The sequence below is a fragment of the Podarcis vaucheri genome, assembly GCF_965113315.1.
Source record: "Podarcis vaucheri genome assembly, chromosome: 3".
In the NCBI taxonomy this organism is placed as follows: Eukaryota; Metazoa; Chordata; class Lepidosauria; order Squamata; family Lacertidae; genus Podarcis; species Podarcis vaucheri.
In genome coordinates this window covers 67,478,950-67,495,219 of record NC_138761.1, presented here as the reverse complement: position 1 = coordinate 67,495,219, position 16,270 = coordinate 67,478,950, and the positions used below count along the sequence as shown (strand labels likewise).

At 40.8% G+C, this 16,270-nt stretch overlaps 1 protein-coding gene across 14 annotated transcripts in view; it reads right to left on the bottom strand.

Moving 5' to 3' along the window:
* PTPRK (protein tyrosine phosphatase receptor type K) overlaps positions 1 to 16,270 on the bottom strand; it is a 327,907-nt gene that overhangs the window by 54,201 nt on the left and 257,436 nt on the right. For all 14 annotated transcript variants that reach the window (XM_082216025.1, XM_082216024.1, XM_082216026.1 and 11 more), the window contains exons 12-13: positions 15,246 to 15,519; positions 12,228 to 12,264 (exon numbers count right to left, since the gene is read on the bottom strand). In XM_082216025.1, the coding sequence (XP_082072151.1) occupies positions 12,228 to 12,264; positions 15,246 to 15,519 (311 nt within the window). The remainder of the gene's footprint in view (positions 1 to 12,227; positions 12,265 to 15,245; positions 15,520 to 16,270) is intronic.

Here is a 16,270-nt window from a genome sequence, read left to right as displayed (position 1 = left end):
ACCCCTGACCATTAGGTCCAGTCGTGACCGACTCTGGGGTTGCGGCGCTCATCTAGCTTTATTGGCCGAGGGAGCCTGCGTACAGCTTCCAGGTCATGTGGCCAGCATGACTAAGCTACTTCTGGTGAACCAGAGCAGCGCACGGAAACGCTGTTTACCTTCCTGCTGGAGCGGTACCTATTTATCTACTTGCACTTTGATGTGCTTTCGAACTGCTAGGTAGGCAGGAGAAGGGACCGAGCAACGGGAGCTCACCCTGTCATGGGGATTCGAACTGCCAACCTTCTGATTGGCAAGTCCTAGGCTCTGTGGTTTAACCCACAGCACCACCTGCGTTTAACCCATCAGCCACTAGCCAGCACTAGCCACTAGCAGCGTGGTTTAACCCATCAGCCACTAGCCATAGCAATAAAATGTACTGAAGATAGAGGTAAAAACTTAACTATACAAAATACATTTTGGAGGTTTACATCAGTAATCAAATAATAGACCTTGGTTTTCAGCTACAGCATAGGAAGAAGCCACTGAACAGGATCTCAGTTGATGCTTGAAGCAGTTACTGTGCGAAGAAGGTCAGAAACTGGGGTTGTATTCAACCAACTTGTTGAACTAGTAGAAGCCAGCAAATGGAGTCCTGCTAGTGCAATGGGACTCCCCTGCCTCTGTTCAGGTGCCCTTCTGTGCCCTCTCCAAATTTCCTTCGTAGACAACTGTAGAGAACCACCAAAAACAGCGGGGAGATGGTTCCATCAGACAAGAAGAAATGCTTGTGCTGATGGAACCATCTAATAGAATCATAGAATTGCAGAATTGGAAGGGACCCTGAGGATCATCTGGTCCAGCTCCCTTCAATGAATGAATATGCAGCTGTCCCATATGGGGATTGAACCTGCAACCGTGGCATTATCAGCACCATGCTCTCTAACCAATTGAGCTATGTGGACCTTAGTGCTATGTCAAATACAACCCTGTATTTTATTTTTTGTTCATTCTCTTGCAGCCCTTTCTTCCTTTTCTATCATGCCTGTTGGATTGTAATTTTGCAGGCAGCAATTGCATGTTTGTTTTGTCTTTCCAAAAATGTTGTATAGCTCCTAGAAACAATAAAAACAAGCCAACATTTCCATTCAGTCTTAATTAACACTAAGGACGGCGGTTCTCACATTTTTCTTCTAGTTCCTCCCCAAGCACAAGTTCCTGGTCGGTGGTCTTGACGGTAGGTCACTACTAGGTCACAGGTAGGTAGCTGCTGAACAACTGTTCCAATAATTGGAGAACAGGGTGAAGAAAAGGGCAAGGCAAGGAGAAACACTGATTTTTACACCTGGAGAGCTGAAGTATAAACTACAAGCTCTAAATCAATCAAAGGGCAGGGGTCATATTAGCAGCTGTAAGGCACAGTAATCAAGCGGGGCTTAGGATTCTAGGGGTGAGTCAAAGAGTTCAAGGTGGCACAGAGAAAGGTGTGTGTGGTGGTGGGAGAGACGAGGTTGAAGAGCTTGCAAAAGCAGACTACTTGGATGAACCCTTGTAAACTATGAAGTTAGGATAACTGCTAACAATGGAGAAGGCAACGTACTGTGAATCAAGAAAAACCATCTTCCAAATGCTAAAGTTGCACGCGCCCTGGCTAAACAAATGGTCTGCCGACTATGTAAGCAGGAGAGCTATTAAAAATGTGGCAGTGTGTACTAAACAGTGGGGATTTGCATAGTATTTATTTGTGCAGCGGTTTTTTCCTCTTTCTTCAATTCAAAGATGGATTCCAGGGCAGTAAGCATTAAAAAGTTCAAATTATGGTAGCGTGAATGATAACAGAGTGTATTATAATATATATATATAGTGCAGCTATTGATGGTCCAAGAACTGCTTCACAGGAGGAGGGCATATTTAGGAGAGCTTTGAAAGAAGCGAAAAAGGCAGCTTGATGGATAGAGATAGCAAATCTGATTAGACTAACATAAAGCAATTGGGAAGTCATCCATTAACTTCGCCACAGAAGATTGATTCGTTGCAGAGGGGATGCAGTCAGTTCCACAGGACAGTGGAAAAGCTTGGATGTGATAGGTACGAAAAATCTAATTTTCATCCTATTTACTAGAGCTAGTGCAAGGGGAAAATAGCTTGTTCTCTGAGGGAACTAATGAAGTGTGATGAATTATGTGAAGATGAAAGATTAAATTAAGAGGAAAAATAGGAAAATGGGATAACACGAAGAAAACAAATGGAACTATTACTTCAGGCTCTGCAAAACACTTCCATAATGGAAATTTAGTTACTGCACATCCAACATCTACTGTATAAATAACTGCAGGAAGTTTTCCTCAGAGAATGCTGAAGAAAACAAAAACAAAAAAGCAAAATGTTTTCTTCATAGTACCAAATCCTACATATCATTATTTCAAATAATCAAGATGAATAATTCTTACTCAGAAGTTTTCAAAACAAGGTGGATGCCTGAGACGGGCAGTAATAAAATATGTATTATCAGAGTTTGATTATGACTTTGAGGTATTTCTTATAGATAATAAGTCATACAACCTGTGTTGGAAGTACAGGCTTCATTGCAGTTCCCTACTTAAAATGGCTGTTTTCAAGGATGGGATAGAGACTTGCTTCTTTATGCATTAACCCTTTTTAGGTGTGGATCTAAACATGGATGGATGGACATGACAAATAGATTCTAAAAATTTGCCCAGTACAGTATAGGCATGGCTGTGGCTCCTCATGGTTAGTTTCTGTATCCTAGAGTCACTGTAAACAGAGAATAATGTGGTCCTACTTTGGAAGTATAGCTCAGTTCTCACATTCACCACTTTTGAAATGGTAAAGCCACAAGTTTTGCCTTCCCAATTTTTTGGAGACCCATAGATGTCATAGACACTTTAAAATTTTAGCTTCCAGTAGTTCGTCAAGAACTGGTGATTATCGGAGAAACGGAAATTTATCATGGAATAAGCCTTGACATTGATTTTGAATAGTCACATCATGGTGAGTTTACCACACCAAAATGGAACAAAGAAATAGCGCACAGAAAAACTATCATTTTGGCCTAAGGAGTCATCCAGCCTGAATGGCTGTCAGATCACAATATAGGAAAAAAAATAAAATTCCTGGCCAAAATCAGTGTTGCAATACAGATGACTTACAATTTGTGCAGGGGTTAGGTTGTGGGGATTGCACATATAGGTGAAATTGTGTGCAGCCAAATCAACCCTGTAGATGTCCCCCCATAATCACCCCTACCTTTCTGGAGCCAGTTTATCAAGTGGGTCTCACCCCACATGCAAGGTGGAGAGCTTTTAAGTTTTCTGCCTTGCTTACCAGCTCTGGGACATGTCCCGCGGGAGCTTCCCAGAGCCTGGTAAGCAAGGCATAGATCTTAAAAACTCTCTCCACAGCAGGACAACCCAGCACAGGAAGAGCTTTTAAGCTCTCTGCCTTGTGTGTGTTTAATTTGTGCCATCGCAGCTGGCTGGCTGCCAAGTGTGTAAAGCTGTGAGCGCACAAGTGAAATGCGTACAAGTTGTGAGTTGACTGTATATTTGCATATGAAGATCTCCAAATGCCTCCACTGAGAATGCTGGGCCTATTAGCACAGGGGTCAGCAAAGGGTTTCAGCAGGGGGCCAGTCCACTGTCCCTCAGACCTTGTGGGGGGCCGGACTATATATGGGGGGAATGAATGAATTCTTATGCCCCACAAATAGCCCAGAGATGCATTTTAAATAAAAGCACACATTCTATTCATGTAAAAACAACTGGCAGGCCCCACAAATAACCCAGAGATGCATTTTAAACCAAAGGACACATTCTACTAATCTAAAAACACACAGATTCCTGGACTGTCCATGGGCCGGATTTAGAAGGTGATTGGGCCGGATCCGGCCCCCGAGCCTTAGTTTGCCTTCCCATGTATTAGCACCTCTGAACTGCAAACATAATCATTTATTGTGAGTGCAACTTCCTGCAAAAAAGCCTGAACACCACACAGCTTTGGGGGGGGGACACACAAAACACCTCAATATTATCTGGACTGAGTCTTAGTCTATTGGATCTCATTCAGTCCACTAGTGTACCAAAGCACTCATCTGGCACCTCCTTCTGAAACTGGCCATCCAGTAAGAGCAGAACCATTACAGTGTAGGTCCTTCAATCCCCAACTCTGACTGCCTATCTAGAAAGGTACTATGGTTGAGAGTAATGAAAGTAGCTGAGAGGTCAAGTAAATCAAGTGAGATGCATTCCCCTTGTCCCTCTCTCATATCACAGGGTAACCAAAGCTGTTACCTTGCTTTGGATCTAGAAGGGACCTAGAACTGGCTAACAACCACTTGCCAAGGAAGGAAATGTTTGCAACTGGCCTATAGCACTTTGAAGAATGCAATTTAAAAACAACAATGAAAACAACAACATGAAATCCCTCCACTTTAACTTAAATCTACCAAACAAAGGATAAAGTAATGGAAGTTTAAATTGCATTGAAGAAGATTAAAGTTGTGTCAAAACTACTAATGGTGCATACATGTAAATCCTCTGGATTTGAAATGTGGCTCTAAAGAAACAAAAAGGGGGGGGGAGGAAAAAGTGCCTTGAGCTAGCAAACAGATCACTATTAGCAGCTCTGTGTAGATGAAGAGTTTTAATGGGAAGCATATATTCTCACCACTAGAATAATTAATTACTGGCTTCTTTTCTTCCCACTGCAACATTTAGCCAGTTATAAACACTTTTCTTTTTATGAATGTACTTTTGATTACATTCAACGTCACTTTTGACACCACACTAAAAATATATCCTCATAGATGTAAGCTCAAAAAAGGGAGACACCAACAGCTTTTGAAACTGAAGCTTGTGGATAAGGATAATATATTAAAGAAATGAGGATGTTGTTGTGTCGCTAAATGACTTCCAGTTGTCCATATGCCCAGAAGCATAAATCTAAGAAAAAGCTTTGCTGATTGTAGCACATAAGGAGAGCACTTGGGGCAATAGCACAGATGCCACAGCTACACTTTCAATCTAGGAGCTGGATTGAGAAGGGGGAGGGCGGGCAGTGAGAGGAAGCGGTCGGTAAAATGATTTAAGATACCCAGGATATAATGGGATGAGTTGCAGAAGCCAGCATTTGTTATGTTAGAGGACAGGAGTATTAGGATTGTGGTTGACAAATCTTTAGCTGCTTGAATGGTTTAGGACTGCATTCAGCTTTCTGAGCCTATTAGTATCTTCTTGATTCCCAGTTTTGCAGATTTCTGGGGATTTCTACACAACATATGGGTTAGCATTAAGAGCATTAAAGATTTATAAATTTGTATCATCACGATAAAGCGCACAAAGAGATGAAATATGCACATGGTTGGGTGTAATCCTCATACTGCTCAGGCTTGAATTAAACCAAAGACCCATTCATAGTCTAATACCGTTAAAGAGAAACGAGAGAAGGAAATATCATTTAAGTTTATTCATACTAGCTTCAGGTGCCATGAACATAGCCCCAAGGCTTTCAATGTACAGTCGTACCTTGGATCTCAAAGGTCTTGGCTCCTGAACAAATTGGCTCCCGAACAATCAAAATGCAGAAGTGAGTGTTCCGGTTTTTGAACAATTTTCGGAAGCCGAACGTCTGGTGTGGCTTCTGTGGCTTCCAATTGGCTGCACGATGTTCCTGCAGCCAATCAGAAGCAGTGCCTTGGTTTTCGAATGGTTCCAGGAGTCAAATGGACTCCCGGAACACATTCTGTTTGAGAACTAAGGTACGACTATACAGATAATACACAGTCCAAGTAAATACCCCGTATTTACCCAGCCTACACAAACAGACCCAATGATTCACTCATTCACATTTCACACATGTGACTCAACTATTTTAAAAAGAAGTGATCGTTATTTTTCAATCCCTACACAAATATGTGATGACTGACAATATGAAGGATGGAACTTCTTATCATGGATCATCATTCATTTCTCTAGCTAAATCAATGCCAAAGCCATTCCAGTCAGGAGAATTCTATGTACATGAATTGTCACCATATAATCTATATGTCAGCTATTCAGTGTAATCTGTAACTTGGTGTGACACTTAATACTACTTGTGTATCTAACTGGTTAAATACAAATGGAGTACATACAGGAAATGAAACTTGCCATTTATTTTTAGTAAACAACTCCCTCTAGGGAGCATGAAAAACAAATCTGGTTTCAAGTAGATGCTCTTTGAATACAAACAAATCCACAAAGAATATAATTCTTCTGGGAAACACACTAGAAGGCATGTCACAACATACATAAAAGTGTGCATCAATATTTTATATATCCTGTGGGAAAACTGACACTAGCCTTCAAAGATGTTTAACCACACTGAAAATAAGTTGAGAACTGTGTATCTCATAACCTAATTTCTAATAGAAGTCTCTTTATCAGGTATTTTATAAACCTACTTCTCCACTCCTCTGATGATCTTTTTGCACAATTCACTGAGAAGTGTGCAATTACACAGCCCAATTATACAGCTAGCAGATAAGAAATAGCATATAATTTTAGGATTAGTGCTAACTTCATTAAAAGTACTTTCATAAATAAGAAGCACAACATTACTGTCAGGCCTATTTTGCAAGAAAATAACCAAGTCCAATGTCACAACAGGGAAAGTGCCATAGCTGAGTGATAGAGCCTCTGCTCTGTTTGTAGAAGGTCTCAGGTTCAATCCCTGACATCTAGGTAGGGCTGGAAGATGCCTCTGCCTGAAACCATGAGCAGCTTCTGCCAACCTGTGTAAGCAATACTGACCTACATGCCCTGATGGTGTGACTCAGTATCAGGCAGCTTACTATGTTCCAATAAAAGCAAAAACAGTTGCAAGGATGCAAACCAATAAAGTTTCAGAGAACTTCATTAAAAAATGAATTGCGAAGCAGACTAAAGAATAGGATACAGTTTACTGCAAACAGAACTAATATGGTGCCCAACAGATACCACAAAGAACAGTGTGGGTCTCTCTATGTCATAAAAATGTGATTTTTCAGAGTATGCTTAGAGCAGGGCGGTCCAATTTTTCATATCAAGTGGGCTGCAAGAGTACTTCGACATGGAACTCATGGGCCGCACCCTGTCTTCTTGTGTGGTGGTGGGGAGCAAGACCAAAATTTGACACCCCCCCAAAGCCAGGTAAGTAAGATGCTGAGCTTTGGGAAGGAGGCGCGAGGCTTTGACAGGGTCCTACAGCCTCCCACCTTCTCCTCAAAGCTGCGAAAGAGGTAACTAGGCTTTGGGAAGGAGGGTGGAGAACTCTAGGCCCCTGTCAGAGCCCTCACACCTCCTTCCCAAAGCCCAGCACCTCACCTGGCTTTGGGAAGACAGCACAAGGGTGGTGTGTTAGGAGCTCCTACACTCGAGTAGGACCCTGGCAGAGACACATGCCCAACTGACATGTTCTCTCTCTCCTGGTCGATCGTTCAGGAGCTTCAAAAGCTTTCTTCAGTCTAAACATCACAGCAACTGATGCCAACAGACATTGGCACACTTAGGGATCCGCAGAGTCTTCACAGCTTGTGTAATAGACCTCAGCAACACACACGGAGCACTGCAACATGGCTCCTTCTCTCTCTAGCATCAGACAGCAAGAGAAAAAACAAAGGACCACAGTCCCACTTCAAGAAACACAGTAACACAAACACCCTGTCTCCATCACTTCCCACTTTGTGAAGTCAAAACATACACCGTCATGTGAAAGACAACAATCCCATGATTGCAATCAGCAAGCAGGAATTCTAACATGGTGTGTGTGTGTGTGTGTGTGTGTGTGTGTGTGAAATGTTGCCATAGGTTGCATGTTGAACTGCCCTGGCTTGGAGAGCTCCTACTGCAGCCTCAGAACAAAAAAAATGTATCTTCAGAACTAATGGCCACATGTATTAGTCTAATGTGGAACAATCTACATCCTGATAAAAAATGCCATGGTTTTCATTCTTCTTATTTTGCCCTTCATTCTTAAAAGAAGCTATGGTAGTTGTTTCTTAAACTTTAGGCCATAGTACATATCGAGGTGTTCTATGAGATTAACAGCAAAAACTGTCGAATGTCTTTTTCAACTCAAAACAGAGATGAACTCAGCATTTCAGTGTATCTACACATTCTGCCTATTCTTTTACTGATGTTTAAAAAATGCCACTGCTTCCTTCATAGGCACCACACACTCCCTCAAGAACATATTCACCATTTCCCCCACTTGTTTGGCCAGTCCCACTCCAGATCCCATTTTAGGGAAGTTTTATTTTTTAAAGTTTAACGTTTTATTCTGTTTTTAATCTGTTGGGAGCTACCCAGAGTGGTTGGGGAAACCCAGTCAGATGGGCGGGGTATTATTATTATTATTTGCCCAGAAATGAAAGAGTCAAACATGTTGACCCCACTCCTTCAAGGATTCCATCTACATCCACTGGCTGCACAAACTGAAAAGTATCCATAACAACAGGAACAGATGTCACCTTCATGGGAAAATGTACTTGTCAACTCAGGGGAAGGAAGAATTCAAGGATAAAAAAGTGTTTTGTGGGAAATGGTTTGTTTTATTAAATATGTTTCAGTCAAATAGCATGATTGGTTTCCTCCATCAACTCATGACACTTTATAGAGTAATATTATAGAGTGGCTGAATTAATTTCCCCCTTTTCTTTATGCATGGCTAGTTGTTTATTTCTATGATGGTTCCCTGATTGCTTCACTTAAGTGTTTATTAGTGCATTGCGGATTGTATATTTGTGGGAGATTTTGTTGCCTATTTGTTTTGCTCTTCTGTTTGTTGTAATCAAATGTATAGGTAATGTATGTGTTGAGTTTTTACTGGTGTGTTTTTGTGTGTTTTTTTTGTTTGCTAATTTTTCTTTGATATGGAAGGTCTTAACAAACATTTCTTAAAATGTTTGTCCCTTGCCTGCCTTTATGGTCCCTACCCCATAAACAGATCTCACCATAGTGAGAAAGACTGCAACCTGTATGCTTGCTGTCTATTGTCCAGGCGTCCATTGCTTATGGGCAGTTTATGGGCAGTTCTTTATCTATGGACTTGGTTCAGATAGCCATTCAAACAGAGACTCTTTTAAACAGAGGACTGTCCTCTGTCAAACGGCTATCCCAGTCTCCCTGTTCCTTTCCTATGCACAAACTTGCAACAGCATGTGAAAAGTAGGTTCTATTGCTTATTGTTTGGGCTTGAAAATGAATTTAGATTTTAGAAAGGAATTTGTGCCTTTTCAAAAACCATGCATATTTTAAAAACAAGGCTATCCATTCATGGCTGGGTGTCACCGCATTATTTTAAAAACTTTTCCATATGAAAACTTCTTTGAGAAGTTATTTCACTCTGTCAACATGCACTGTGTCTTATGAAACAGCTCTAGGTTCTGAGCCACACTTAAATATGTACAACAGTGACAAAAAAAGCATTTGGGGAAGGGCCCAAGAACATAAAATTACTTCTGTGTTTATATGTAACCACCCTTAAAATGTAATGCAATTAGAGTTATCTGGAAACATTAAGTGGCTCACCGCTGGCTGACGGACAGGCTTGTAAATTGTATTAGAGAAGGGAACAAGCCTATTGCAGAGTTTGGGAAAGTTGCCAAAGTAGCCTGCAAAATGATTTCTGGTCTTTGCTCTTTATTGCTTGTGATTATGTGATGTGTTTATCAGAATAATTTGATTTCATTTTTCCCACTCTGGGCAATGCTCCAAGCCTCAGAGGTATTAAGTAATTTAAAATTTGCCGTAGGTGTCCATAGAAAGGAACCTTGAATTGCCAAGAGCAGCTTGCTATGAAAAAAACACCCCCCAAAATGCAATTCACTGCAAACTCTTATACTGAAAGGTTTGGAGGCTCTGCAGGAAAGTGTTATTGTAACTAATCTTGGAAGAGCAGGGGGGATGATCAGGATCAACCTGCTCTATGAATTGATTCTGTTCTACAAAAAAGACCACCCATTTTTTATCATGTTTATACCCCACCACTTCTCTGTACTGTATCCTCAAAATAACACCGTATGATGTATTAGGCTAGGAGATAGGCATTACAGCCAGGTTACCTTGAGAGTTTGGCTTGGGAGGTGGGAATTTGGATTTGACTCTGACTCTTTCCAGTTCCAAGCCATTAAACAGAAAATGGAAACTTTTTGTGTGTGTGTCTTATCTGTAAAATCCTAAATAAAGAGGTGGTAACATGCTGCTATCCCACACTTGTATCTGGATATCAGCAGTGGTTTCCTCTGGACAAGATTATGGTATTATACAAGTCCAAGATGATGACTTTGCTTTGTTTGTTTTATAGCCTTCACAACAGAATCTTTAACATGATGGTTGGGGTGGGTAGCTAATGCTTCAGGTCTATACATTTCAATGATCCTATCTTGGATTTAAAAACCAATACCTTGGTACTTGAATGGCTTCTCTCCCGAACAAATTGGCTCCCAAATGCCGTAAACCCGGAAGTAAGCTTTCCAGTTTGTGAACGCTTTTCGGAAGCTGAATGTCCGATGCAGCTTCTGCTTGAGTGCAGGAAGCTCCTGCAGCCAATCGGAAGCCGTGTCTTGGTTTTAGAACGGTTTCGGGAGTCGAACAGACTCCAAGAACGGATTAAGTTCAAGAACCAAGGTACCACTGTATATGAACAAGCTATTTATTTGTGTACACAGCTTCTTTGCAAGCAAACAAAACAGGAAGTCTACAATTAACCATGGATTTCATTTCAGCCAATCTGGGAACCTATGATTACTAGCTTTGGAACAAGTCTAGATATTAAAATTAGTTTAATGTCCTAATTTGTTCAAATTCTGCTAACCATACTTTTTGGGTATGGATAAATCAGAAAATTTGATCCAATTTGATCAAAACTCATGTGAAGGAGCTGCATGTGTGAATATGTGCACAAGGCTCTTTCACATCTAAGCTATGATACGTCTGAACCAGCTCACTTTCCAAATAAAAGCTGGTGTAGATTAATGGACAGTGAGCTGGGATTTCTGTGGTGTCGTTTGAATCTTACTTTAGGAACACACCTTCATTGGCAACTGGCTATAGTAATACTGAATAACAACCCAGGGTTTTCATTAGGTTGGCTAGCATCCATCTGTCTCAGGAGACAATAGAGGAGTGGGCCTTTGAAGGTGAAGTCAAACTGCTAGAAGCTACCTGCTGTGGCTGTACAGTCCGATACAGGACAGAAATGATTGTTGCAACTGGGGCAGATGAAAGGGTAATGAATACTAACTTAAAAACATGCTCACATACAGGAGTTTACTATAACTTTGAAGTTATAGTAAAAAACAAATTGTACATTGGTTACACAATAAGTTACCCTTCCCTCAAGCATTTATTCTAGAAATCTTTCTCATCTCTGTTAGCAAATCTGTAATACTTTGCTCTTTTCCTGGAGACAGTTGCTGATTATATCTACAAATGCATAGAATGAGTGCACACCAAGATGTGACAAGTACTATTTGATTATTTAATAGTACTCCTCCATGTTTTCCTGCTTGAATGCAGCATCTAATTCTGTCTAATCATTCTATAAAATGAACTCAGTAATGAGTGCTGTAAACACAAAGCAGAAGACAAGACCATGAGTTCTAAGTCTTTATCTGAAGATTCAACTTTTAAAAATTAAGATGTTGTGTAAGGATAAACCTGCCTGTGAGCTATCCATTTCCTTTGGATCCATATGTTATTCAGTTTTCCATTCTTATTTTTTAAAAGGCCATTTAAAAACAAGAAATAGCTACATGATCAGCCCTAACAAGAGTAGAAAAATGCAGTACTGTCCTAGTGCTTATACTAGCTTAAGATGGAACCAAAATGACAGGGGAACATCACAAACTGTCATGTTATACCACACTGCAGTGCTGTCCTGCTGCCTCAAATAATTTCTCTCTTAGAAGTTATACAGCTGCCTAATTCTCCGGCTCATCACATGAAATGGAACCTACCAACCCCTTAGAAACATGTCTTCTAACATGTCAGTTCTTTTTTTTTACCAATAAGCACCTCTCCTCCTCTTCAAAAACAGAAACCAAAGCATCCAGGAGGCCCCACTCTGTCACATACATAGATGTCAAGAGTATCCCAAACATTTACTGGCACTATATCTGAGCTCCAAGTACAAATTCACAGCAACAGAATTGTCACATTGAATAAGCTACAAAGAAAGTTACCAAAGTTCAGAGGGGGAAAACCTCTTACCTTTGGTAGCAATTCGAACACACTGAGTTTTGGTCTCCTGTTAAGAAGAAAAATGGGAGAAAAATGCAATTAGCACCAGTAGCTTGGGAAATTCAGTGAAAGTTAGTTTAGGTCACTGTGCAAATACACTTATGAACTACTTACATATACAATGAATAAGGCAAACACTTTTGATAGTGAAAGTATACTGCAGAGCTAAAATTCCTTTCATATATGTATATAGCTTCTACAGGCTGGGCTTATAATCTATCAAGATCTCTGGCACACTCAGTGAATTGACTCCAGATAAGCAGAAAGGCTTCTAGTTTAGGTTCACCCATGACAATGTTAATTTTCTTTGCAGTCTTCTCAGCAATGAGAAAATCCCACACTATTAACGAGCCACTGAAAAATACAGGAAGGGTAAGAGTAAGTGTCAAGCAGGCACTTTCACTGTACTGTTGACATTAAGCAGGTATTTTTGCTATGCTGTCTTATGTCAACAGTACCAGATGCTGAGAATTGTAGGTAGAGACAGTGCTGTTGGGCTCAGGTCTGACTTTCAGCCTTCCCATCAGTACTGGTTGGCCACTAGGAGTACAAGATGCTGGACAAGCCATTGGCCTGATCCAGCAACCTCTTCTGATGTTCTTACAGCTTTAGAAGCCTGTTGAAAACTTTTTTGTTTCAGCAAGCCTATCCAGACACTTGATTTAGTTGCATTTGTTTTCATGATTTTATCTCTGTTTTTAATGATGGTAATATGTGTACTTGTTTTTCATTTGGTCTGTGTGTTTTAGTCGTATGTTAATTGTAGTTGGATTTGTACACTGCTTGGATAATCCCCCCCCAAAAAAAAGTGGTCTATAAATATAAATAAATAACAAAATGTAGCAAAATGTGGGCTAGATGTAGGAGAATGTTGGAGCCTGTGATGAAGCTCATCAGGTCTAAGGCATCAAGCTGAAAGTTCTGTACTTATTCATTTTCCCACCACATGTGGAAGAAAGTGCCCCTTCCAGCATAGACTGTAAACCATGTTTAAAGCTAGGTCATGGGATTTAACAAAACATCATGGGATGTAATAAAACATCTATTTTATAGTGGCACATAATGAAATACTTAGATAGGGCCTCCCAGATTTCCTGCCAATCTTTTTACCTCCAGCTTCATTTGCAAATTTGATTTCCTAATATCAGAATGCAATTATTCTAAAATTATCCATTTTTAATTTATTTTTTTTAAAAAAAACCACAAGTTTCTCCCATCAGGAAAATCCTCCAGTTCCACAGCTATTCTAGCACACAAATTCACAAGCTGTGACATTTTCCTCATCTTGCTATGATAAACAGCTAATTCTTATAATTATAGACATTAGGCGAAGCTTCATTCTAGAGCCTCAAAGGCAAAGTCATTGATAGCTGTGATCTCTTCATTACTAGCTGCAGCTGAAATCCAAATGGCAGGGTAGAAATCGCTTTGGTTTCTTTTGAAAGCAGATTAACCTTCCCGAAGCCTATCAATCTAGGTGCAATCTTCCCCAAATCCCTCCTCTCCACCTCCTCGCGCCACAGCCATCTGCTACTGGGGCACAATAACCAGGAGACAGAGATTTCATACAAGACTATACTTAATTCTCAAATCTAAGTTTTAAATATCTCCGCCACTGTTCTAAATGCTGCTTCCTCCCTTTCCCGTCCCGTATTTCTATTTACAAAAGGAAAATGATTCAGTGGCAGAAGCAGCATGGGGCTTATCAAGTCATGTTGCTTTTCACACCTAGAGCTGCCTGCAGTATTTAACTTCCTGTTGCTTTGTTCTCTATCAATATGCATACTGAAATAGAAGCAGTGCTGTATGGTGTCAAGATATCAAATGGGGAGGAAATAGCAATGGCGATCTGCAGCCATACCTTTCCTACCAGCACAGTGGTCAAGCAATTTGGAAGCAAACCTGTGTACTGATGCTTTTCACAAACATGTAGCTGCTATGGGAGTTACTGTGGCTTTTTAAAACAAACTTATTTTTTTCTTACTTGATGTTCGGCATGTGGGGCACTGCTTTATTAGGCCTGCTGAGCAAGCTGGGTTTTGTTTATCCTGAAGCAATTTAATCTCCTGAACTACCTGGGCATTGAGAACAGTAGGAGGGGCGTTATTGCCTTGGAATGTGGAAACATACATGGCTGAAATTTATTTTACTGATGCTACGGCCCCAAAGAAACTTACTAAATTTTCAAACAGTAATAGTTGCTGTGGGGGAAATGGTGTGTGGAATATGAATGGCACAGAGCCATGCCGTTTGAAAATGGAAACCACAGAAAGGGTTTGCAATAACAAGAACCCAACAACTTTGGCTTACATCCAGGTGCTTTAGACAGGGTGAGATGGCCTGCCTCAGGTGGCAGATATGAAGATACCACTAAAGGGAAGCATACTATCTATTTAGGCGATATTGTTCATCCATAATGTCATTTGAATTTTTCATACCAGGAACAAAAACATATTGAGCAACCGCTGGATATGAGTCTAGGTCTATACACAGAAGCTGTTTCACTGGGTGCATTTAGGTTGCTGTTTTAAACTTTGCTGCTCTCTGTTTTAGTAGGAGTGTGTGTGTGTGTGTGTGTGTGTGTGTGTGTGAGAGAGAGAGAGAGAGAGAGAGAGAGAGAGAGAGAGAGAGATTTGTTATTTTACTGCAGTTTGCTGCCTTGGTTTGGAAAGAGAGGATCAAAATGTTTTCAAGAAATAAAAGCAAATGTGACTTTTGACTCCTCTCCACCACCCCTCCGACAAGTCTGCATGCTGCTCAACAAGCCTCTTTTGAGATAGGCTAGGGAAATCAAAAGTTGTTTACTGTGCATACCTGGCTGGAGGGATTGCTGTATGAAAGGAACAAGTCAAAAGCTCAGTGCTGCTCATGTGCAAGCTAGTTGTCTGTGTGATGAAGATCTTTCTGGACCTTGGCCTTATAGTCCAAATAACCTCTAGCAACAGATCTGATTTTTTTCCCCAGAAGAAAATTCAGGGAGGTGCCTACCTTCTCGACACTGCTCATAGCTTGGAAGTAGATATTATATCCTTTACGGGGAGCCAATGGTGGGTTCCAGAAGCCTTGGTAAGTTCTGTTATCACCAACCGTGAAAGGAGCTGGTTCAGGAAGGTTACCAGGTGGCAATTCTGCAGCAAAATAATATGGCGAGCCACTGCTCAGAGCATTTTGATATGTGACAGGAATCTGGTAGCAGTCCATTGCACCTGTTTCTCGTTTTGTCCGATGAGGATGCAGCTCTTCAACAACAATCTGATAGGCGCTGTTAAAAGCCAAGAGAAAAACATGACTTATAAGAGGATGCCAGACCGACAGCACACAACACTATATCACGTAACTATGTTGCGCCAAATAGTACCACACTCGGCTCAGAAGCACAAGTCAAGCAGAGAAGCAGGTTTAAAAATGGCAGCTTATGCGTCTCATAACCAAATCATATTCAGCAATAGGCCCCGAGTGGAAGGTGGTCATTTTATTTCTCCTAATTTTAATTTCACTTCTCTTCTTTATTTCCACAGCAACATCGCTCTCAGCCTCCCTTCCCCAAAAGATCTAATGGAACAGGAAAAGTCTTTCTCATCACTGACGTAGACTTTGAACTATTAAGCAGACCAGGACTGGATCTTACATTAAGCACAGACATTTTTAATAGATTAATCCTTCTGCTTGATAATTTGCAGCATTTGAAGTCAGCATTTGCCTTTGAAAGGATATTATAGAAAGCTCGGCTTCAAGGCCCGTCGTGGCAGCCTCCAAGCAATGCCTGAAGCACCAATTTGCTGTTGTCATATTACTAGAGACAGAAGCGCGTCGACAGGCATCTCCACCTTTTGACCTTGCTGTGGCATCTAACTTGGCTCACAGCTATGCAGATCTAAAGTATAAGCGACATCCTGTAATACAAGCACAGATGGACGGAAATCTGTCCACTCCCTCCAAATAGTCTGACTCCTTTCCCTACAGTTGCCACTGACAAAAACGTTACAAATTGCTAGAGCAGATGGCATCTAGCC